The sequence below is a fragment of the Pelecanus crispus genome, chromosome 9 (genome assembly GCF_030463565.1).
Source record: "Pelecanus crispus isolate bPelCri1 chromosome 9, bPelCri1.pri, whole genome shotgun sequence".
NCBI classification, from domain to species: Eukaryota; Metazoa; Chordata; class Aves; order Pelecaniformes; family Pelecanidae; genus Pelecanus; species Pelecanus crispus.
In genome coordinates this window covers 30,526,883-30,551,531 of record NC_134651.1, presented here as the reverse complement: position 1 = coordinate 30,551,531, position 24,649 = coordinate 30,526,883, and the positions used below count along the sequence as shown (strand labels likewise).

The window sequence follows — 24,649 nt, the reverse complement described above, 5'->3', positions numbered from 1 at the left end:
ATCTCTGGTGGTGGTCCTGGAAATGGCAGCTCGGCAGCTTGGCTCCAAGCCTCGTCCCACTCCTTAGGCCAATGGAGAATGGCCCTATTCTCTGCCAAGGCTGGTCACAGCACCTGCCCCTGCGCATATGGCCAGGCCCAGGTCTGGGGGACAGAGGAAGGGTTTTGCACTGGCTGGCACAGAGGTCAGGTACCAGCAGTGGGGGATCTTCAGCAGAGGGACCTGCTGCACCACTGCCCGGGCATCTGTTACTGATATGCAGCCATGCTTGTGTTCCTTCACTCCACCACCATCCATTATATATGGCCAGGATGGATTAGCGGGGCTTGGTTACACATGAGAAATTCCATCAAGGGACTGGAATACAACCAAGAAGCAGCAGGTCAAAGCCGTTAAACACTGATCACCCGGCGAGGATCCATTATAGATTCAGCCTCTTAATCCCTCCCCAGCCCCGGTGCGGGCTGACGTCCGGCATAGAGCAACTGTCATGGGAGGATGAGTCGATGCCACCCTGCAATACAGCCTCTGCCAGAGTGGGTTACGCTGTGGTGGCAGCAGCGCGGTGCCCTGCAATATTGATGGATACGGGAACACGGCTCGGTGCCGGAAGCGCCACTTGTCTCAAGTTAGCCAGGCAGACGTTGCGAGCCATGACACGAGCCGCAGATGAGCCCGCTTCTGTCTAGTTGCCGGCATAGCAGGCAAGGGCTGGAGCTTTGCCAGCTGCTGGGCCAAGGGGGGATGATTTTGCCAAAAGCCCTGCAAGGGCTGGATCTTCCTCTAGGCACCAGAAAGCCCTTTGCAAACGTCCTGCCTCCTGCTCCCCTGAGTGCCAGGGAAGGACAGAAAGGGCCACCTCGATGTCTGGCACGGCCTGGGACCTCTGATGAGAGACTGCTGCTCAGAGGGAGCCTTTGGGAAGTACCAAAGAGCCACCTCCTGCTTGCCAGTGTTTTCCAATCTAAATCTCTGTGAGATGTTCATCTTTGCATCAGTCTCTGGGGCCCAGAAGACACTGAGAAGACATGGTCACCGTGAGCAGCCTCACCCCATGCTTGGCTGCCCTTGCTGGGGCAGACACAGCCTCCAAAACTCTCGACACCAATGTTTGGGTTTGCTCATTGGGAAGCAATGTCTGCCAAGGCAGCAGGCAGGTGCGCGCAGCAGCTCAGCCCCAATGCCAGGAGCTCCCAGCCACGCGGCCTGCGGGAGGGCACGGAGCAGGGCGGCAGCGAGGGCCTGGCACCCTTTGGGGCACGCTGCCACCGCACAGCTCTTGGGGATGCCCTGGAGTACTCCCCAGCTGGAGAGGAGTGGGGAAGGGCTCTGGGTTTCCCTGAAGAAGAGAACCCCTAAATACAAGACACATCCCGGCTGGGGACGCTTCTCCCGTGGGCAGTGCAGGCAGCTGCCCTTCAGCAGGCGGCTGTGCCAGGGCTGCTTCCCCCAGCCCGGAGAGCCCCCCTGTGGGATCACAGCCCTCCACAGCATGGGGGTGTGTGGGACCAGGAGAGGAGAGAAGGGTCTCCCCCAAACCTCCATCTCAGCATCCTTCCCCACCCTGGCCTTCAGGAGAGCAGACACTGGCCCCATCGGGGATCTGCTTGGAAGAGTCCCAGGGGACTCCCCCTTCCCCTTCCAGGGGTCCATCCCTGCAGGGATGAGCAAACTGGCATGGAAGAAACCAGGCGTGGCCACTCTCAGCATCCCCAGTGTTTTTATTTCAGAGGGACCCCGGCGGGTCTGGCTGCCCCACTCAGAACCGGAGCCAGGGGAGGCGGCGCGTGTGGTCCCCTGAGCCCGCCTCGTCCTCCTGGACCCTCCGCAGCCATGATGGATCTTCCCTGGTCACCAGCGGGTAGTGGAGCCGCCTGTGCCCATCGCTGTCCCACTGCCAGGACAGGCTCCGCACACGCTGGCGGGGCACGGCGGGGCTGCGCTCCCTGCTCTCAGCAGAGAATCTCCGGCGCCGGGGACCTCTGGGGCCCTGCTGCTGCTGCTGCTGCTGCTGTCGCCCCTGCCCCGGCCCTGCGTAGGGATGGAAGCGGCTGCGGCGACGGCGGGCCACCCCAGCATGATCATCCTCGACCTGCAGGCTGCGGGTAGCCACGATGGGCCGCCGGCAGATCGGGCAGCTGGCAGCTATGGCGGTGGCAGCCCAGCGCTGGATGCAGGCGTGGCAGAAAACGTGCCCACATGGGTCCACACCAGCGGGGCCTTGGTAGGGATCCAAGCAGATGGGGCAGGTGTCCCCCCGCCGGGAGCTCCTGTCAGCTCCCGGCACCACCGGCTCATTCCTGGACGCCTCCAGTGCTGCTGCTGGGACTCAGTGTCCTGTCAGCTGCTGGTGGGACTTGATGTTTTGTCTGCCGCTGGCAGGAATTGATGGGTGCCGCTGGCGGGACTCAAAGGCTCAGGTTCCACTGGCGGGACTCTATGGCTCCTCAGCTGCTGGCAGGTCACAATGTCTGGTGTGCTGTTGGCAGGACTCGATGGCTCGGATGCTGCCCACAGGACTTGACATCCAGTGTGCCGCTGGCAGTTCGTGACGCTGGCGTACATAGCTGCCCACCGCAAGTGACATCGCAGGGTAACTGTGACTCTCTGGTGACATCACAAGGCTCTGGGGAGTGCACCCGGGGGCGCACCCAGGAGTTGTTGCCCCAGCCTGAGACAGACCCTGTGATGCAAAACCCATCTGGCAGCATGCTTCACACCTCTGCATTTGCTCAGGCCCCTTTCAGTCCCTGTTGGTGGTGGTTGTGCCAGCATCACGCACTCACAGAGCGGTTGGGGTTGGCAGGGACCTCCAGAGGTCATCTGGTCCAAGCCCCTGCTGAAGGAGGGCCACCCTGAGCCAGCTGGACCCTGGGCACCGCTGAAAAGAGCCAGGCTCCATCTTCTCTGCACCCTCCCTTCAGACATTTATATCTATGGAGAAGATCCCCCAAGCCTTCTCTTCTCCAGGCTGAACAGTCCCAGCTCTCTCAGCCCATCTCCGGTGAGGACTGGAGAGATGTTCCAGTCCGTTCCCCATCTTCGTGGCCCTTTGCTGGGCTCTCTCCAGTCTGTCCCCGTCTCTCTTGTCCCAGGGAGCCCAGCACTGGACACAGCCCTCCAGGGGTGGCCTCACCACTGCTGAGCAGATGGGAACCATCTCCTCCCTTGACCTGCTGGCAACGCTCCTCCTCGTGCAGTCCAGGACACCGTTGGCCTTCTTTGCTGGCATCAGAAAGCTTGTGAGAGAGAAGTGTCACTGCCAAGGCCTTCCCTAGAGCCACACACCCACCACAGAAAGCCTTTGGAGACAATCGATGGAGAAATGCAGCCAGTACCATCTCTCCTACCTCTGCTGTAGGCCAGAAGCAATGCTGGACCTTTGCCTCCCTCACTGCTGAGGAACTCGATGACAGATTTCATGAAGGTCAAAGGCTGCCTCATGACCCCCGAGTTCGAAAAAAGAACTGCTGAGATCAATCCCCACTGTTCACAGTTTCTCCTGCTGCCCGTTGGCTCACAGTTGTCACGCAAACCCTTGTGGTATTCTGCACTGAAGCTAGGTAAGGTTTGGTCCTGACCTCCAGGACTGCACCAAGTCCTTTCAAGTCAGCTGGATGCAACCGCCAGAATCAGGTCCTGCGACAGAGTTCGCTCCATCCCTCAGCAAGAGATAGGTGCTCCCTCCAAATATTTAAGCCAAATTTCATTAGGCAGAAGCTGGAGTTCTCAGGGTCTGTCCCTGCAGCGTAAATCCATTCCTGATCCTGTGGCATCATTCAGGTTGCACAGAAGGGGCCAGGAGGTTGGATCTGCAACACAACGCCTACTAATGAACAGGCATCAAAAAGCCCCTCTGTAACCACTGCCAGAGCAAAAGGGAAACGCAGGCCACTCTGCTATCATGCCAAGTCACAGCCATAAAAATAAAAGCTTTTTATTTGTTTTTTTCTTAATATACCATTACAGAAACATCTGAGTAACATTCTCGACAGGACAGGCAGCTCCGTGGCCCTGGGGGCGAGCGCAGGCAGCCAGCTCCAGGATCTGCCATGCCGTGCTCCTGAGCTGCCACTGCTCTCCATGCATGACGCCCCACTCCTCACCCTCAGCAGGGAGACCCAGCCCTCCCGGTGTCAGGGCGTCACCTTTTTGTAGGTAATGTGGAGGTGCTGAGTCATGGGCTGCGTAGTGGTTGCCATTGAGACAGTTTGTTCAAGTTTCCCATCGGAATTGAGCCTGAATTTTCTGGTAATCTAAAAAGGGGGTAAGAAAAGAAATAATGAAATCAAGCAAACAGCATCCACACTAGCCACAATTTAGACACACAAGGCTAAATTCCTTATATGTGCTTTCTACCTTCCCTTTGCCATCCTTGTGTTTGCCGTCAACGCACCACAGATGGAAGGATATGCTCACTACAGCCATGCGAGTAAACGAGAGGTTTTCTCTCCTAAAGGAGGCAACCTTTTCCAAAATACCAGCTCCAAGCCCCAAGACCATTAAACGCAGAGCAACACAGTGTCCTGGCACTGCTACTGACAGACAGGCCTCAGCACAGACAGGCCAACATCCCTCCACCAGCGGAGTGGCTCCTGGCTGGCGGCTCAGGGAGATGCTCTGCGCTGGGCAACGTCCCCAAGGCGGCCTTCAAAACCACTCGGGCTCTCTGCAGGTCACCACACCGTGCCAGAGTAAGGCATTGCTCATGCTACATGGGGAGATCAGAGCCTGCTGAGCCTCGGCATGCACCTGCAGCCAGGCAGGGGTTCAGCCCCGGGGCAGGAAGGAAGAGTGCTGCCATCCATCAAGAGGGCTCGATAGCCAACATCGTCCCCATCCCTCCACCTGGGCAGGCTGTGAGTCTGCCTGTGCTGCATCAAGTGTCAGGAGAGGCAATTCGGGGTTGCCCTGTGGAGCTAGACCACTTAGGACCTGTGCAAGTAGATGCCTGAACCCAGGCTTCAGCAGCTTCCAAACTGGAGGAGGGAGTGGCTAAGCATCCAGTGTTCAGCACAGGTTGTAAGCCTGCTCCTAGGTGTTGCTGAAATAAAGGAGAATAGCAGGACCATCCTTTTTGAACCTTAGCTCCTGTTCCAGGATAATGGTCTGGAGGGCATCACTCTAGCTGCCTGGCCCAGCAGGACAGCCCCATAGCCATGTGGATGACACCAGGGCACGGCAGCTCCCCGAGTGAGCACTGCTGTAAGGACGCAGCCTGACATGGACCCCATGCACCCAGCACTTTGGCCCTTCGCATGATTTCAGCACAGATTCGCTCCACATGATCTGGAAGAGCTATTTATATTGCCTGGTGGCCCCTTGCTGCTTTCTGAGCCGAACATAATTCCAGGGGTGAACACAAACAAAGTCCTGGGGACAGCAGGATAACCTGCAAGCACGACTAATTTGCAGTCACTTAAACCACCCCGTTTAGAAATTCCTAAAATGCAGAGGCTTTTGCAAATGCATTCGTTTCCAGTGAAGGTCACTCAAGAGCATATCCATGAGCTATCGCCAGTCTGCATGCTCCGAGACAGCATCTTCTCCATTAAGACATCCGTTCCTACGCCCGCAGTGTGCCCTTAATGCCAATATCTATCACATTCTCCTTCCAGGAGGTTATTGCCAGCTGAGAGAGAAGCTATGCAGGGCTGTGCAGAATGCGCCGCTGTTATTGACAGCAGGAACAGGGTCATACACAAATGATGTTTTGATTAATATTTGCTGATCAGATCAGACTTTCTTTGTAATGCGTGACAGTGTTCCTCAAATAACCTAAGCAGGAAAAGGCAATTAAAAGGAATACAAAAGACACTCATCTTTAACAAGAAATTATTTCACAACGTGTGACCTTAGCTCAGGGTTTCTGAACGGCCCACTGCAGGTTAGACAATGAAGTCTGAATGCCAAAAGGATGAAATGAAATGAACTGGGCAAAAAAGAAGAGGGGGATATTCTCTTAAAAGCGAGCTTAAATCAAAGGCTGGCTGATGGTACTGTGGGAGGGCAAGCTCCATGTATACCCGAAACATACGGGGAGAAGTAGCAACTTCCCATACAGGAGAGGAAACATGAAGCACTGGGAAAGGGCTGTGGGAAATTGCTGAATTCAACGTAAGTGACAGCCAGTGCTCTCCCCTCATTCACAAATCCAGTCATTTTATCACAGAAGACAACCAGGTCAGCCAGGCACCATTTACCCATGGTAAAACCATACTGACTGTGCCCAATCACCTTCTCTTTGATATGTGCAGAAATCTCCAGGGGCTGAAGTGAGGCTGACCAGCTTGTAGCTCTCCAGGTTGACCTTCAGGCGCTTTCTGAAGATGGGTAACCCACGTGCCATGGGTCTCCAGTCATCGGGAAACTCCGCTGATCTCCATCACCTTTCAAAGATAACACAGCAGCCTTGCAGGCGCATCAGCCAGTTCCCTCAGTACCCACACACTGCAAGGACAGTCCTGAAGTCTAAAAATATTTGAAAATGTGCCTGTTCTCCAGATACTTGCAGGGGAACATGAGCAGGGTGTTTGGAAACAAACCCAGTCTAAGAGTGCTCCTCTGCTCCCTGCAGAGCATCTCTTATCTATATGCACAGAGTGGGAGCCGAGAGCCACTCGCTCTTCAGAGAGGAAGAGTCTAATATGCTGCAATTGTGCCTTATATCCTGTCAGCATCACCTCTAGCAGGGACAGACCCCCAGGGACTGCTCCTCTCTGTCCATACGGGGATCTACCTGCACCTCAGCACAGCCATGCCAGCTAGAACCTGCAACACAGCCCCGTCCCAGGGAATGGGTCTTCCTGCCTGAATTATGGCTCCGCTGAGCCACAGCCATCCCCCATCACTTTTCAGCAGGAACACAACATTATGGTGAAGTTTTCTCAAAACGAGCAACTAAAGCAGCAGCACACGTGCCCTTCTCACAACACTTGTGGTCTCTTCATTTCCATGGACAATTTACGCTGTTCTTGGTGAAGAAGAAAACATGTTGGGAGCTAGCTACCTCCCACACCCTCTCATTCCACATCCTTCAGCAGCAAGGGCCTCCCAGATACTGTGACCAGTACCTGGGCCTGAACTGCCCTCAGGTGCCAGGTGAGCATGGACCTTCAGCTCAGGAGGTTCCCCCTTCCAGCCTTCAGCCAAAGCCAGCCTTGCAGCCCTCAACCAGTAAGACATTTGGTGGCTTTCTGTTGTCTTCCCCCTCTCCTCCTGCCAGTCCATCTGCTCGCATTTCAGGCAGCGACTCCGAGAGGGCGGCCCATTTTATTTAAATGTTTGCAATTAAGTGTTCCGCTGCCTTGGTGATATCCATAGTATTCAAAAGCTTTATTTCTCCTGCTATACAATAAGGAGGCAATATACAAGGAGGCAATACAGCTACTCCTGGGAAAGGAGAAACCCAACAACTTAAAATATGCATCTGAAGGCAAGGGAGTTAGAACTGCCTTTCTGGAGTTAGGACATTGTTTGTGTAGGCACATAGAACTTTTGGCACATCAGTGAATTTACGGAGCACGCTTATGACACTGGCTGCATCTACACAAACTTGTGCTCTCAGTTATCTACGGGTTGGTTTTATAGCACATAAAAACTAGGTTGCAAAATTAAGCCTTAAGGTCCAGAATAAGACAATACTGTATTTGCTGCAATCAAAGTAGTGTCTTCTCTCCTGAGAGCCACACCTCACTTGTCACTGTTCAGAAACTGCAGTCACTTGGTTCACATGTTATCAGAGAAAACAAAACAGAGGCAAGAACATGCCAGTACCTACTCTGAGAGCTTGTTCAACTTTGCTTTCTCAGCTGCTAGTCAGCCAAGACAACTTCATATGACAGCTAGGATCCTAGTGGTGACCTCAGTATGCCACACGAACTCCAGCATTGCCATCTTACTCGCAGCTGGCTGCACCCCATCCAGCTGTGTCAACAACAAACTGCCACTACACACAAAAAAGAAAAAAGTCAAAACCCAAGAAGCAGTCAACCAAGACTGGAACTGACAGCAAGTGCCCAGCCATGACAAGCAGCCACACATGGCAAGAGAACCCATAGTAACTTGTGAATGCCCTGAAAAGCAAGCAAGCAAGATTTGCAGAGACTAGGTGGAGCGCCAGTGAAAGGCAGGCATTTCTAAAATATCCTGATGAGGCCCAATACTGGAAGTACCTTACATGTGCACCCTCATACTGTAATTAATCCAGAAGACCAGCGTTAAGAAGTAACACCACTGCCATACAACGGTATTTAGACAAGACTTTCCTATTCTCTTCCCCAAGGACCTGCAACTGGCCACGGCTGGAGACAGGATTCTGGGTTGGCTGGTCTGATTCAGCGCATCAGTTCTTATCTTAACGATCCCTCTGGGTCTTGTACGAAATATCTTCTGTAGGCTGTTACAGAAAGAATAAGCCAGGATGCCATGCAATATTTCCAAGAACTCCTGATGGCAATCTGTAATTAAAGCATGCTAATCAACCTATCCTCTCAACTAGACACTTTCTGGGGCTAGCAATACTATGTGAATTGCTCACTGCATGTGCACTCACCTGCTCTACGTGGGGCTTCTTGGCAAAGGAGATCCTGGCTATGGAGTGAGAAGCTATAGACAGCTCTTGTCCATTCACCTCCCCTTCTTCCACCTCCACCAGACCTAGTGAGAAGCAAGGTCATATTATTAGGCTACAAAGGTTACTTTATGGTATCGCAATTATTAGGCTATGTAATAGACCACCACTCTCCCTGAAGAATGATTTTATTTGACCTAGCACATACAGACAACTGCAAATCCATGCAACCTCAAGCACGTAACGCTGCTTAGAAAAATCTAGCCAGACTTACTCACACCATGTAGGATGGAGTATTGCATTACAACAGGCAGTTTTCCCTTCAGCACCTGCTCTGGAGTTTTAGATGCAAATTTAAGCATCAACTCGGTTTTAACACTCTTTCACTTAAAATAATTTAGATGTGGTTCTCTCTCTCATTCAGTCCCTGTAAGGTGTCTAACAAGTACGAAGGCACATCCAGACAGTGGGAGATTCTCCTAGTTTAGGAGCTAAGAAGAGTGCACTGAGATTACTCTCCAAGATTGTTAAGGGAAAGGTAGGAGAGAAGCTCCCCTGTTACAGTGCTGCGGAGGCTCTTGGTAGTGCCACAGGCCAGAGAGGGTCTCTAATAGGGAATATGCTGCTATATGGGTCACACCAAATGCTCCTGGATGGAGAGGCTGCAAAGGGGGTTTAAAACCACCACAGCCCCACCTTGCCAGGGCCACAAAGTCTACCCTGCGCCGCAGAAACAAATATGGCAAGTGTTGACAGTGGTAACAACAGTTTAAGTGCAATGTTAAATCTGCCCCTGCTTAGAAGGAGCAGCTGGCCAAATATGACACTAGCAATAGAAGGAGGACTCTAGACCCAGGAGCTCATGAACCAACACATGCACCTCTCTATTTCTACCACAGAGTCAACTGTGGCCAACTCACAGGAGCAGTGGGAACAAAGCATCTTATCTGTACACATTCCCTCTGCCTCTCCACAAAAAAAAAGGCTAGGATGCTTCGAAGGCATGCAGAATGTCACTGGCCACTTATTATCTGCCATCATTAAGGCTCAGACTGCAATTCTTGTTACAGAGGCAGGGGTTCTTTTGGTTTACAAAGCTACGTCTGCAAATACCAACATATCAGTTGAGGAAAGGATACCCCTTGAGTTTCCTGCATAAGCGATATTTTGACTTGCAGTCCTTTCCTGTCACAGAAAGCTAGAAAGCCACACCATCTGGGCAAAGCCACACAGTCAGTCTAGAAACGCAGTGCTTTTGACACAAGCTATTTAATTTATTTTCACTGTGGGTTCAGAGATGCTGCTCTTTGACACTGAACCCGTAGTGAAAATAAATTAAATGAAACTGTGAGAGGTGAAATAATTTTCTGGAAAATCTGATGAAATGGCATAGCAGGGTAAGGACCTCTTCTTTTCCTCAGCGTGCATATCAGGTGCGTACCTGTGTTCTGGGCACTGATGAAGGCCACCTTGTTCGTGTCAGGTTTGAGGCGGATGAATCCACATTCTCGGTGCATGGGCTTCCTGGTGTCCGGATGGAAGGCGTTGAACCTGAGGGGAAATCAGAATACAAAAGCATCTGTGTGTTGCACTGAAAATACAGTGTCTGGCCTGGTATCATCTCAGAGGAAACAGTATTTTATTTAACCATGATTGCCTGCAGTAGTATTTGAAGAGTAAGAGACTGACAATACTTCACAGCTGGGATGTAAACGTGTAAAAATATGGTTACTTTACAGGCACAGCTATTTCTTAGAGCTGGATGGAGTTAATTATTTAAGTTCAAACTTCAGACTTTCCACAGGTCCTGTATCTTTCTAAGAGCTAGCTCAGAAACTCCCTCAGGAAGTCAGACATTTCACAGATGCTGAAGCCATACTCTGTCTCAAATACTTTCTTTTCTCAAATAAATATCTGGAATTACAATACCATCTTTATTTAGCTTTTAAACCTGGCAAGTTGGTTTTTTGTATATTACTTGCTGCAGGCAGTAACAGAGCAGATTTATTTCTCTCACCACCCCCTTCAAAAAGAAAAAAATGTTCAGCTCAGATTCTTATTTATTTTTCATGATGCCTTAGAGTTGTATGTTGGGTCACCCATAACATGGGTGATTATATATATATATCACACATGTTCATGCATTACATTAGTGCTACAGCATTCCTGAGTCTACACAGGTAAATAAATTAAACAGCAGCTTAAACATGATAGCAAGCTAAGTATCTATATAATGCAGTGGACTATCCTATTGGTGTTTCTTTATTCCAGACTAATCTCTTTTCATACTGTTTTTCATAGAATTTCCCACTTTGCATCCTTCTACAGGAAAGAAGACAGCGGCAACCTCAGAGCTGCTGCTGCTAAATCTGCACCCAGAACTCCCTCATGTGACAGCAGTTTCCACACATGCCAGTGCTATGCAACTGGGATGTGCCTGCTGGAAACAGCCAACACCAGTCACCATGGCCACCGTGACCTGTCCTGAGACTGGGGATATGCTGTATCATCAGCTGCCACCCCAGTGGTAATAGGGCAAGTATGCAAGAAGAGCTTGACCAAGAAGCTTATTTATTAAAGAAGCACTGAGAGCTGAAAAGTCCAAAGCAAGTGTTTCATATGTGAAGTAAAAATATAATGAATCATGCAGAGTCAACATTTCCTAGAAAACCAGCAGCACAAGGTACAGCATCATAGCACCCTTACACATGGTACAAGAAACCTGTGGGCTTCAAAGAACTAGAGACAAGGAAGGGGGAGCACAGCTAAAGCATGCAGTTAGCAAGGAGTTTGGGTGCCTTGCAGCTGCTTCTGGCTCCCCAGTGATCTCTGGGAACAAATACACAAATTACTCCTCATGTTTGGCTTTGTCTCTATATAAAGGATGTCTCCTTTTAACCATGTAGTTATAGAAAGAATAAGAAATTACTTCTATCAGTGGTGCAGGGCTGCATCCCTGCTAAGAACTGTCCTAGCATCTCAGCCTCTGTGCTCTGCAACTAGTGAAGCCATGCACCCTACAGAGTTGTGCCTCATGGTGGGAGCATCTAGAATCAAAGGAGGAATGAACTTAAATCAGGCTTCTTTCAGTGTTTGGAGTATTCAAGAGACACATGGACTGTCTAGTAACAGTCAAGTGGCACTGCTCCAGGAGCCAAGGAGGCACAGGGTCTCTGTCCTCCAAGCCTGCTGCCTATTTTCCTGATGCTTCCCAGAGCTCAACAGCTCTGAGCTGTGTATCTCCTTGCCACAAAAACACCAACCAAACAAACAAACAAAAAAAACAACCAACCAAAAAAAAACCCCAAACAAACAAACAAAAAAAGGCAACTCAAATCAGCAACTGTTCAAAAGTTGGAGAGGGAGGTGTAGACAGAGCATGACTGTTGGAGCTTTGTTTCTTTTGGAAACTGCACTAAAAATGGCACATGCTGAGCTGGCAGCTCTGTCACAACAAATGGCACATACCAGGAACACAGGCCATCTTTCACACAGCGTCAGCATCTCATAATTATTTTTTTCTCTGGTTTTCAAAGCAACAAACTTTCCAACTCACCCCTCCCAAATAAGTATTGGAGTAGCACCGAACTGTTAGCTAACATGTCACTTCTCTTCCTCCAAACTTATTTTTGATTTCTCTCAGAACAATTATTTGCAGCCAAAGCAGTTAAGCCATATGCCTCCTATCCCATACAGTTTGTTAAACGCTTATATTTTTTCTCAGATTTTCATGGTGGTGAAGACTGAGGACCACAGTTTAAAATGGACACGCCTGGCAGCCATGCCATAGCTCCTTCATTTATTATATCTCTAAGTGGGAGTTTCACAAAGCAGAATGATTAACAGTCATAATGCTATTACCTGAAGATTCATTTCTAATTAGACAGCTACCACCAGCAAGAAGAATGGTGGGCTTTTTTCTGGCCATGAGGACAGCACATCTTTTGGCTAACATATGCCCCCAGTGCACATCACATTAAAGTGGAAAGATCACTGGTCTTTCAAAGGCAAGTACAGAATTTGGACAAACAATAGTGATACCCATGCTGAGGCCATTCCTGGTACCTTAAGTTACTCTCCCTATTCTAAGTTAGAGTCACATTTGCAGCACCCTGAGCTACTTCTCACTATGTAACCCTCAAGACTGGCAGGCCACAAGAACTGTACGCTGCACCATGGCCACAGTCCTGATCCTGTACACATGTGCTTCTGCATGAGTTCACAGGTGTGAACTCACTTTTGAAAAGCTCTGTAGAAGTGCACTGTACTCTTGGGCTAGTGAATCTTCAGTGATTGCAGGTGTGCAGCTCTGGGTATGTGGCAACAGCATATGAATTAATCACAAGTTTTAAAGGAAAACAGAAGTCAGACCATGCAGTCATTACATAGTCACATTTGGTAGGTGAAAACTTGTTTACTTTGCCACTAGAAAAGAAGCACAACCAACAAATCTCACTGGAGCTATGCCTGCTCCTATCCAAAAGCTGCTGCCAACACAGATAAACCCCTAGACTTACGAGAAGTTGAGCATGGGCTGCCCCACGTGAGAGATGTGCACTTCTTCCAGGTACTGGAAGGGCTTCATTGTAGGGAAAGTGCCATCTCCTGGCGGGTCTGAGAGCCAGGTGCCCAGCATCCAGGACAGGGGCTCCATCACAGGATTCAGCTGGGGAGTCTCTGTGGAGGGAGAAGAAAGAATGAAGAAACAAAATTCATGGATCTGTGCTCTGCAGCTTGCTTACAGCTGAGTGGAGGTGAACACAAAACACCTCAGAAATGGTCCAACGCAGCAGCAACACTTTTCTCTAGAGCAGCGTCAGCTCCAAGGTGCAAGGGGAGACGGGGAACAACCAACAGTCACAGAAAGTAGGTCAGTTTTCTAACCTGCTCTTGGCCTCACATAGAGCACTTTTCCAGGTGGTCCATTTCTAACTCCTCTCTGTAGTTTGATCTGAAGAGAAAGCCCCCTTCCATCTACATGCCAGGAAGAAGACTGAAATCTCAGTGTAAAGAATTATCATTAAATGATAATTAAACTGCTAATGCTCTAGCCAGATTCTTCTCAAGCACTGAGTACGTACCGTTCCTGTTTGTTTCAGAGACTGAGGAAATGAGTCCCCACTTCAGAGGAAAAAAAAAAAAAAAAAAAATCAGGCTGCATACATACTCAAGATCAAAATTTGCCTGTAATTTTTTTGAAGATGTTAACAAACCTGCACTTGTACAAAGAGACACGGATTGTTCAGAAGTTGTTCTGCTTAGGCTCTGGATTAAGGCTAAGTGAAACATTTTAAAAAGACTAGGGTGCCTGCAAGTTAAAGCATAAATGGAAGAGAAAGCTACTACCCTTTGGCATTGCATTTAAGAAGCAGCCAAGGTCTGTTTCACCAAGTTAAAACTTCTTTAACGAATCATTTTAGAAGAGCTTTGATAAGCAACAGTTTCACATTTTGCTGTGATTTCAGAGGGTATAACCCGAAAAAAAAAAAAATCCAAGAAACAGAAACCCAGACAATTTAAAGCCACATGAACAGCAAAGCAGATCCATTCCTAAGGTATAAGCAGGGAAAGTGATACGGTACCCACATAATCTCAGGAAAGACCAACACCAATAGAAATGAGGTGCCCACTACTCTAGGTTAGCTACGTTATGTAGACAAGTATGACTGAAATGTACTTAAAGTCCTCCTCCCACTCATGTGATAAATGACTCATACTGGCAGAGTGCGAGTTGAAGGGGGTTGTTTTCCACACCTAGTGATATCACCTAATACAAGAACAAGATACTTGTCCAGCTAAAAGGCACAGACTGAGCTGCAGGGAGAAATTATGACCTAAAAAGGTGATGCTGTGCGTAAAAATTTGCTTGATCAGTCTGAGTTTCACTGTGCTCAGTCCCAAACGTCAAGCTAAAAAGACTGAGCGAGGAGGAAGAACGGAAAGTCCACACCTGGAATGCCAAAGGAGGGGGAACAGAAACTCTCCTGGGTAAAAGAGAATTACCACTTTTTTTATTATTCTCCCACAGATAGCAGGTTTAGAAAGCCAGCTAGCATGTCAGCAAGATGCTGCTAATTACTCTTCTTTATCCCAAAGTATGCTGCAAGTGAAGCAACATGAGAAAACATGAGAGCTCCCAAAGTATGCTGCAAGTGAAGCAACATGAGAAAACATGAGAGCTCACTATGAAATAGGTGATAAAAATCTACAGCATCAGAACAAGCCTTTGCAAAGACTGTCCTGCCAGCCTGTGCATTCACCACCAGCTTACCAAGGTGTTAAGAAGGGGTTCCTACAATCCATACAGCAGTGTTAGTGTACCGGACAGTATTTCATCGTCCACCTGTACTGTGAGCAACCAAAGCAACAGAACATTATTTTCTGGTGCAGCAAAGACCTTAATGCAGTGATGACCAATAACAAAAGCCCAAAATTGTTCCTACAAGAAACCCCATACTTCTACACTGCTTCGTAAGAACTAGTTTCCCTTTCTGCTTTCATGTTAGGAGCATGCAGTTTTGCGAGTAAGGAGAGTATCGCTACCCCATCCAACTAGTATTTGCCTTTCACTTGCTACTGCATACACTGCATTTCTTTCCAAGCTTTTTGCAGGCTTACGCTTCCACCGTGGAAGGGGAGAGCAAAGCTTTGGAAAGGCTAGAAGAGACTGCAGCCTGGGCTGCTGCTGCCCTCTCCTGGGTCAGAAGGTGGCAACAAAGCCTAGTAGCAGGATGCTTTCTGTCACCAGAGTGCTTGTAATAGGCCACTTCATTTTCTTCTGCTTACCAACCTTGCAGCATTTCAGGAAAAAGCATCAAAATGACAGATGAAAGAAATGGCTTTAGACATTTCCACTCTTTAGACTCTGTTAAAAACCAAGAGAAGCCAACCAATCGTTTCCAGCACCCACAGCTTGACCCCATTGCCTTGCTATGCAGCGTCCAGCCTGGTTGGAGGTGCTTGACTGGGCAAGGTAGTCTCATTTCCAAAGAGCTGGACTTCCAGCCAGCTGAAAAGTGAAGATGTAACTGTATATTCTGAAGTCTATGGCAACTGGGCAAACAACATGGCCAAGCGACCATTATTACTTTTCCAAATTACCTGGATGGCAGTGAAGCCAACATGAGGTTTTTAGTTCTTATGTTGCTTGGAAAAGGCGAGAGCAACAGAAGTGCTGGTGGGAATAAGGACCAGAGACTCAGTGAAGCGCAGAAGAGTAAACACATCCTGATCACATCCCATGCAGTGCTTTTCTTACCTTCGGTATTGGTCTCTGACTAGTGGACTAAGTCCTTTTTTCAACCTGGCAGCCTTCTGTGCCAGAGGGCTGAGCCAAGAGAGTGGAAAAGCAAGAGTGGGGTGGCAGACAGGAGAGAGACTGAGTACATCAGAAAAAAAAAAAAAAAAAAGGTGGTGATTTGAAAAGAAATTTGCTTCTTATGTCACAGCTGGGGTGGGTAAATGCAAGACTACTGCAGCAACAAAAAGTAGAGTTTAAAGAGGAAAATATCTTTTCTGCTGACCTGCTTTGTTTCAAACAACAGGTTTATAGATGCAGTCACTGTCAAGAGGAGTTTCACTGATGAAGGAGCACGTACTTCCCTTTTTAAAGATCTAAATTCTTGGCGCATCACTTTTACAAACAACCTGCTACTATGGCTTAAAAAGTAAGTGTGACAGTATCAAGAATACAAACCACGTCCAAGAATTTGCAGTGCAAGAGACTGTCCACCCTTCTGCATGTTTAAAGCTTCAGACTCAGATGGGGTCCTCTTAATGCTGGTTGTCTTGCATCCACATGCAGAGTTTCTCCTTTACCTAATAACAGGCAAGCTCACACTACAGCCTCTTTCTTAACAAGCACATTCCTGGAGTCACTCTCCCATACCAGATGATACACTTTCTTAGAGCCGTTAGGGACCCAGCATCTTGGAGACCTCCACTCCTCTACAAAATCCGACTGAAATCAGCCACAATGCTCACAAGTTGCAACAGCTTGGGAGACAAAACTACAGGCACATAAGCAACCTGATCACCTAAATATCTTTTCTTCAAGAAGCCACTCAGGCCAAAACTGCCATGCTCAGGTCCTGGGCACACAAGTCAGCTCCATTTCACCATCTGACACCACTTCATCCCTCCGAATTCGCAGATGGACTGTTTCCACATCTTTCCCATTCATGGAGGGTTCAGAAGTCAAATCCCTCCCTGCACTGTAACAAAGTCAGACTACAACTGGCTGTACACACTTTGCAGCAGGAGACAGGGTGCTCTCCCTGCCATGAGACAAACCAGACAAAGCATGGACAGCCCCCTCGGGCCATGTCTACACAGGCTTCAGCCAGCATGGCTCTCAAGTGGGATCCTATCCCTGGCACAGAAAGCTATGCTGGCACAAATTCCTGCACAGCTTTATCAGCAAAACTGCTGTGTGAGCAGTCAGCTGGTTGCTAACAAGGTAGCTAACGTATTTCCCCTAAGCTAGGGAATACTTGCTGCAGGACACTTCAGCCAAAAAAAAAAAAAAAAAAAAAAAAAAATCCCACCCAAAACCCAAAAACCCACCCCAAACAAAAACCACCACAAAACCTCAAACAAAAATCAAACCAACTCACACAGCACCTTCTCAGTCTTCAAAGTGCAGAGTCTACAGCAACGGCTGGGCAGCCTCCTGCAGTCCTTTCTTCATCCGAGTCACTTACCGGATTTAAATCACCATCATCAAGGTTCTAGTAATTAAGGAGCAGCCTTGTTCGGCATACTTTTTCCATATTTAAGTACAGGAGGTGGTTTTGTACTCTGCTGCCCTTCCCTGAGTGTTGCACCTCTTTATGCACTTTGCTGATGCTTCCCCCAGTAAACCAGTAAAGCATTCCTAGCTGACATGCTCTATGCTCTAGAAGCTGGGCATGTGGTTATATTCACAAATTTTCATCTTACAGCCTATCTTGGTAATTAATTTCATGACCAAGCACCAATGTGTTATTGTCTCTGTTTCTAACCTCTGTAGTAAAATGCTCCAGTGCCTGTAGTTACTGTCAAGAGTTCTCTTGCACTACAAAACACAGAGAAAACATTTTTAAATTATACACTATTATGAGAAACCCAAACATCCTACCTGAGCTTACCTCAATATGTTTTATTTTCTCTCAAGTTTTCCTTAGTTAGTGTTTTCATTGCTTCCTAGTTGCAAGCTGTTTTTTTGTTGTGAGTCACTGCAGAATTAAATGCTTACTGCACAAGCTGTATAGGCTATTAGGAAAAAACCCTAGAAAAACCAAGACCATTCCACTGAAAAAAAAAAAAAAAAAGCAACAGCAGAGCAAAAAGTCTTGTTTCCCCCCTTCCAACTGCCTTTCTCTCCAAGGGGGCAGTGAAAGAGCCATCACCCTGATCAACCACATCCCCAACCTGCCACATGTCAGATTGGTGCCTGCACACTGGTTGCTACCATGCGGATCACGAGGCAGCTTACCTCCCACCCACTGCAAGGCAGCATGTGCTTGGGCCATAGTTGCTGTGAAGTCTCACCTAGCCTCTCTTGTGATGCCTTCTGCCACAGATTCAGCCCTGCTCTTAACCTATGCACACATATTCCTACTCCTTATCTCACTCTTAGCTTACTTTATAGCTCCCTTGTTCTAACACGCACGTACTCTACTGTACTATATTGACCAGCCTTCTACCCTTGTTGTTCCTGTCCCAGACAAGGCAGGAAAAAAAAAAAAAAAAAAAAAAATCACAAGCAGCACCCACCATCTCAGAATAAAAGCATTTTTCTTCCAAAATCTAGCTCCAAGTTAATGTGCAGTGGCCAGGTTAGCCGTGCCTGCCCTGGTAAAGGCAATTTTTCTGACAGCATATCTCTGCAATCCATTATAAGCATTTCATTTTCAAGCTAAACTGGACAGGGACCCATTGCTGTTCAAGTCCTACTCTGACAGATGAAAGTACAGCATCTCGCATCCTTGCACAATCCCACTTCTCACTGCCACTGAGGAATATGATTTTGCTATTTGTTTTCTGCAACACAAATGAAAACCTGTTGCCACCTTCATGGGGAACACCTCCTCAGGCCCCACAGACCAGGCATCAGGAATCCATCTTGCCACAAAACCTGACATTTAATGTTCAAGTCATTATGCTTGTCTCCAAAGTTTGCCAACTGTCCTTTATTAGCATGTAAAAAGTATTATAAATGACCCCATCTCTACGCTGGCTTTGCACAAGTATTTAAAGACAAATCTAAGCTGGAAGGAAATATGATTTCCTACAGATTCCTAGCAAAATTCTAACCATTTTTCACATGGACCCATTCTGCAAACTCTCCTGCCTTTAATATGACCTTCATGAAAGCAGACACGCAGTGTGGAAGAGGCTGCACATATGCTCAAACAGCTCAATTCTAACAGCTTTACCTCTCTGATAAATACAGACATTTCAATCTCACTGAATCATACCTGCGTTTGCTCCACTGTCAGCCATAGTTTGCAGAGTTATTTTTCTATTGCTTGGTCTAGCTCTCTAACCACCTTTGCTCACGAGAAAATGTTTTTGCGCAGGGTTCATAAGATGGCTGTAAGGGAAGTGATCTCATGATCAGGTAAGACAGTTATACCAGTGCCTGCTGGGAGATGTAGTTTTACAAAAGCACCAAACTTGAGCACAAGACAAGGTGATCTTGTGAAAGGAGCACCTCGGATGTCCTGTCTGTGCTAGCACTGTGGGAGTATGATGCTGCAGAGCTGCAAAACCTTCACGCAGAACACGATGGTCAGATAGTACTTGTGTATCAGAGTACAGTGCTGTTAGAATAGTCTCCCCTTCCTCAGGACACTGAATCTATATTTGCTTGCTGGCTCTCCCTAATTTCTCCCAGTGTATCCTGTTGTTCTCCAGAAGAGGCACCTAACCTCATTCTGCCTGGTGCGCTGTGCCTAACTACACTCCTCTGCTGGAAGTATTCCTCAACCTTTGATCTGTGGACCTCAGAAGTGGCCCACAAAACAGAAGGAAATATTTTCCTACCAAACAAGCAAGCAAATGCAAAGTTTAGGTGGAAAAGGTCACTGTGGGAACTGTGCAGGCAATAGCCCAGGGCTTCTCCTAAAACCAGTCAGTCGATACCCCTGTTAAGACAGGTTGGGAAACACTGCTTGAGAGCATTGTGACAGTTTGAGCACGCTGAGCCAAACTCACCCAGACTGAGTCACCAGTTCTCAAGTGTGGCTGGCAGGGACCACGTGTGCAGCAGTTCTGCAGAAACCTGCTGTTTCCATCCAGTTGTAGTTTGGATACAGCCAACAGAAATTTACTTGTCTCATTGGAGGAAAATATCAGTTGAGAACTAGTACCAAAATGAAGATCTGCTTAATGGGTGCAGGCCTAAAGCTCATTTTTTCTGCTCACAATTTTGTGGAAGAGGTTGAACATCAGCAAAGAGAGGTCCCACAGTGTGTGGAGTTGGGATGCAGACACGTAACAACCTGCACGGTCAGTCCAGTCAGTTACTAAAGGCACTGCCTTTAGAAGAAAAAAATATGCAGGCTCAAGTTCACAGCTCATAACATCACCCCAACTACATATCAGATGATCCATAACAACTGAAATGGAGCTACTAACAAAGACTATAATTATTATTAACCTAATATGTTACCTGACTGTATTTTTATGAATACCAAAAAGCCTTTCTTCAACTCAGCTTTGCATTACAGCAAGAATTAGTGTCTAGGCATAAACCAGACTCTACCCAGCAGCAGTCAGCTGCACTTAACCAGGTATTTTGACTGCCATAAACTATTACTATGAGCAGAAAAAAACCAACGCAAGGCATATGAGCAAGATGAGCACCATGATTAAACTGAAAAAAAAAAAAAAAAAGCCAGCTAGCCCCCAACAAGCCCTTTAAAAAAATCACTGACCAAAGGGTTCCATAAGAACTTCCCATCGCACCAAGCTGTAATCACTGAAATGATTCATTTTCACATACTGACCTCCAGTTTTGTTGATAAGAGATGACAGAACAGGTAGCAAGTTGGTCAATTCATTAAGAAAATCGACATTTTCCCTTAGAAAACAGAATATGTAATTCTTATGCTCTTATAGAAGATATTCTTAATATATAATTCTCGTGTTCTCAAAGATGTATGTATAAGAACATCCATCTCAGGAAAGAAAAGAAAAATCATAGTGCTTACTAGAATAAAGAAAAACATCCTTCAGAACACTCTTCTTGCAATTAGTATCTCATTGAAGGTATTCCAACAAAGCTAGACACCCTTTTTTTCATATATATATATATATATATGAGAATGACAATTATGGAACCTTAAAATTGTATTTAGTTACTTTTCTTTAGTTTGATACCAAAATGATACAAAAATACAGACTAGAAGGTACAAATAAGACTATGTTGATTCCCATGGGGGAAAAAAATTCTTTTCCCTGCCTTTACCCAAATCAAAGCATGACTTTTCCCACACTTTGGAAAATTAAAGACACATGGAAAAAGTAGCATTGGGTATTGATCTTCAAGAATTTTGTTGGGATTTATTTTCTTGCACTTGAGTGCTATAATAGTCTGGAGAATGTGTCTTTCTATGCCAGTATCATGTTTCTGACCATGTCTAATACTACATGGCTTTAGAAGAAGCCATGAGGTTTCTTCTTTAGGAGAAGAAAACTCATAATGGCTGCGAGAATTACCATGAGGGGATACCTAACCATCCCTGGGTGACGACTTCTTCAAGAAAGCCCCAAGTCATACATCCTTCACAGGCAACCCAACATTTTCTCAGCAGCCACACAAACATCATTAGATGCTCCTAAACTCTTGCCCTGAATTGCATCTTGCAACTAGAGTCATTGTGCAAAAGTTTCATCAGCTGTGTATTAAAGCACTCTTTTTCTTGCAAGAGAAAGGGTTATGGCCTGATTTGACTTCTACGCAACAGCCTTTTTACATGACTTTGTCCCTTGCTGAGTTCCCCTACGTTTTCAGGTGTCAATTTTTTATTTTTAATTGATAGAGAAGTCATTCTCCACCTCTTCCTACTTTATTATCTGCTTCCTGACGACTTCTGCCTTCCAAGGGAAGAAATGATCAAACCAAACACAGATATTCAGTCACAAAAAGTGACCTGTGTATCATGACATATTTGGTATCATGTCGTATTTGATACCTACCACCTCACTTAGAGTATTGAATGCCGTATATGAAATCTAAGATCAGAAGTACTTCTTACATCACTGGAGAAGACCACAACAGCTTTCCCACACACCTGCTGCCCATGGCAGCTCATTAACACACAAAAAAGTTCACAGGCACACTCCAAAGGAAGGCAAATCCTAACAGGTGCTACTGAGTCACAAACAAGTTAAAATAATCCAGTAAGGGAAAAAAAAAAAAAAAAAAAAAAATCAAGAGAGTTGTCCACAACACCGCGACCTAACATCCCATTGCACACCAGGAATCATCTCAGAAAATTTTGAGATATAAGAAATAGCTTGTGTGCCCAAAAAGCTAATTCTCTCACCTCTATCTGTTGGTCTAACACTAGCTACTACTTCTCCTTCGAAAGCCATACCTTTCTCATATCTTTTACCCATCACATCTTTATGACCTCTAACTTAAACAGCCTCTTACTCTGCCTCAATGCAAAGCCTCTGGAAATACTGACCACAGTCCTGGGATAGCAGGCTGTTCAAGTAAGGGAAACTGATCCTCTTCAGCTCATCTAGCTTCTCCTTCAGCTTCCTGACTTGACTGTCAGAGCGACTGATCCTCTGCCTCAAAAGTTTCAACTCTCCATTCTTCTTTTCTACCTGCTCACGCAAACAGCACACCTGACTTTTGCTCTGCCTGGAGGAGAAACAGTATGAGTGGAGGGAGTCGATGAGCTTGCAAGCTCCTGAGGCCGACATAATGACCTCGTTGATTGACATGGGATTGGCATCTGTGTCACCCTTCCGCCCCACCACAGCCTCCGTGGCAGGCTGAGGGGTAAGGTCTGCTGGGGATGCCGACAAAACCTGGGAAGGTTTCTGAGGGGTTGCAGTGAGGGACGAAGTAGGGGAGCCTTCTGCTACAGCTTTATCGTGTCCCATAAGATGGCTGCTGCAGCTTGGTTCCACATCTCTCTTTGGCCTTTTCCTTTCTAGCTGCTCTTTTGGGAAAGATGGCCTCTCTCTGGCATGCTTAGAGGAAAAGCTGTAAGAATGAAGGGAGCCAATGAACTTGCAAGCACCAGAGGCAGGAGGCATGAAGTCGTCGACTGACACACCACTTCTGTCTGCTACCCAGCTTCCCATCCAGTTAGCTTTAGGACAGTCCTCCACAGAAGATCTCTCAGACTTTTTCTGAGGTCCAGGCTTTGCAACCAAATGGTCACCTAACGTCCTTCTCTGAGGGCCGTCCAGCTGGCTGTGGAGGTTCTCCTCCTCCTCAGACATCGATCCAATTTCCACTTGCAAAGTCGCCTCCTCCATCTCTTTCGTCCCTTGCATCACCATGAAGTCCTGGCCAGAAGACGAGGTCCTCTGAACTACCTCACAGCCTCCTTCCCTTGGGTCTTCTCCATCCTGCAGTGGCACCTGACTTGCTATTTTTCTTCTGTTTCTGACATAATCCAGGTTGTCGTGGTTTTTCTCTACAAGTTGGAAGATAGTAGGGACAGCAGTGGGCTTCAGCAACCGGTGCTGGTCTTCCAGCCGCTTAGAAAAACTGTCTTTGGTGAAATGCTCACTGCAAAGAAATGAATACTTGGTGGGAGTCCAGTTGTCTCTCTGAACAGCTTTTAGCCACTGAATCAGACGCTTTGAATCCTTCAGAGGGAATCTGAAAAACAAACATACAAAAACCATGGAAAAGTAAGTTGCATTTTGGAAATCAGACGGACTGATACTCTTAGGTTTAGGAAATTCTCATGAAAGTGGTATTTTAGCAGGTTACACTTGTTTGAGAATTATTTCACTTTGGGCCAAACACTCATATTCATTCCCTCCATTAACAGCCCTGTTTCACAAAACAGCGCACAACTAAAAAGTATTGTTTCCCTTTTCATCAGCAACTGACCGATTATTTAGCTGCTCATCCACCCTACAACAAATGCAGCAGCCCGTCTGAATGAGGAGAAACAGAGGATGTGACAAACACCGAAGCACCCCAGCTCGGCCAATGCATTGTCCACCTGCTGTCTCTGCAACCCTGTTGATGTTTACACCCGGTATAATTAATAAGGTGTAAAAATGCCTGGACTGAAAAACGACCCCGAGTAGTTGAACAAGGCGCCTCTTCTAAATGGGCTCGCATCGGTTGTCTGAGATAACGACCTTTTCTTGGGGACTCACCTATGGCATCATACCCAGGGAGGCCCCTGGAACAGGCAGAGGCGGGGGGACAGGCCGAGGCGTGAGCCTGGGGCCCGGGCCCTGCGGCAGCGAGGGGCAGGAGAGAAGTCCCCACTGCCAAGCCGATTTCTGGAGCCGTTAAGGAGCCCAAAGCTGGTCCCCAGCGCTGAGGGAAACAAAGGGCAGCCGCTGCCGCTCGGGCCCGGAGGTGCCGGGGAGGGACGGGCAGGCACGGCGAGGGAAGCGCCGCAGGGGCACGCAGCTGCCCCAGCCAGGCGGCCAGGCCGGAGCGGACCCAGCGAACGGGGGAGGCCCGGCCGCAGCACCTGCAGAGGGCCGGGGGCGGCGGTGCTGAAGCGGGCCGGGCGGGCGTCCTTACCTGTGGAAGGAGACGGCGCCCCGGTGCGCCTTCCCCTGCCGGTTGGAGCAGTTGGCGGCGGCGCAGCAGATCACCATCTCCGGCCGCCGCCGCCGCCGCCGGCCGGGCCCGCCCCGGCCCCGGCCCCCGCCCGCCGGCCCGGGCCGCCGCCAGCCGTACAGCAAGATGGCGGAACCAGGTCACCCCGGCCGCCCCCTCCGCCGCTGAGGAAGGGGTTTCTGTACGGCACTGCCGTCAACCAAGATGGCGGCGGCCACACGGCCGCCGCCATTTTGGCCGAAGCGCCGCCGTACAGCGCTGATACTGTGGGGCGGGTAGGGAAGGTGGGGGTAATCGCTCCCGGCGCCGCT

At 48.0% G+C, this 24,649-nt stretch overlaps 1 protein-coding gene across 7 annotated transcripts; it reads right to left on the bottom strand.

Annotated features, from left to right (window-relative positions):
- Positions 1-2,717: 2,717 nt before the first annotated feature.
- Positions 2,718-24,376, bottom strand: THAP4 (THAP domain containing 4). 7 transcript variants are annotated; one of them, XM_075716296.1, is made up of 7 exons: positions 24,300-24,376; positions 22,252-23,408; positions 13,090-13,249; positions 10,014-10,123; positions 8,555-8,658; positions 4,149-4,256; positions 2,718-3,812 (listed from the first exon to the last, which is right to left on the bottom strand). In XM_075716296.1, the coding sequence occupies exons 1-7, from the start codon at positions 24,374-24,376 to the stop codon at positions 3,780-3,782; spliced, it is 1,749 nt and encodes a 582-aa protein (XP_075572411.1). In that variant the 3' UTR covers positions 2,718-3,779. The 7 variants fall into 7 exon arrangements, 5 of the variants coding, with proteins under 5 accessions (XP_075572411.1, XP_075572412.1, XP_075572409.1 ...); XR_012831293.1 differs by lacking the exon at positions 2,718-3,812 and adding an exon at positions 6,238-6,389 and having other exon boundaries at positions 4,219-4,256; XR_012831294.1 differs by lacking the exons at positions 2,718-3,812; positions 4,149-4,256 and adding exons at positions 4,264-5,778; positions 6,238-6,389.
- Positions 24,377-24,649: the final 273 nt, after the last annotated feature.

Coding starts and splice junctions, on each gene's coding strand:
- THAP4 (XM_075716294.1), bottom strand. CDS start 24,376: ATGGTGATCTGCTGCGCCGCCGCCAACTGCTCCAACCGGCAGGGGAAG. Junction 13,250..22,251: donor CCTGCTATCCCAGGACTGTG/GTCAGTATTTCC, acceptor CTCCCTCCACAG/AGACTCCCCAGCTGAATCCT. Junction 10,124..13,089: donor CAGCCCATGCTCAACTTCTC/GTAAGTCTAGGG, acceptor ATTTCCCCTCAG/GTTCAACGCCTTCCATCCGG.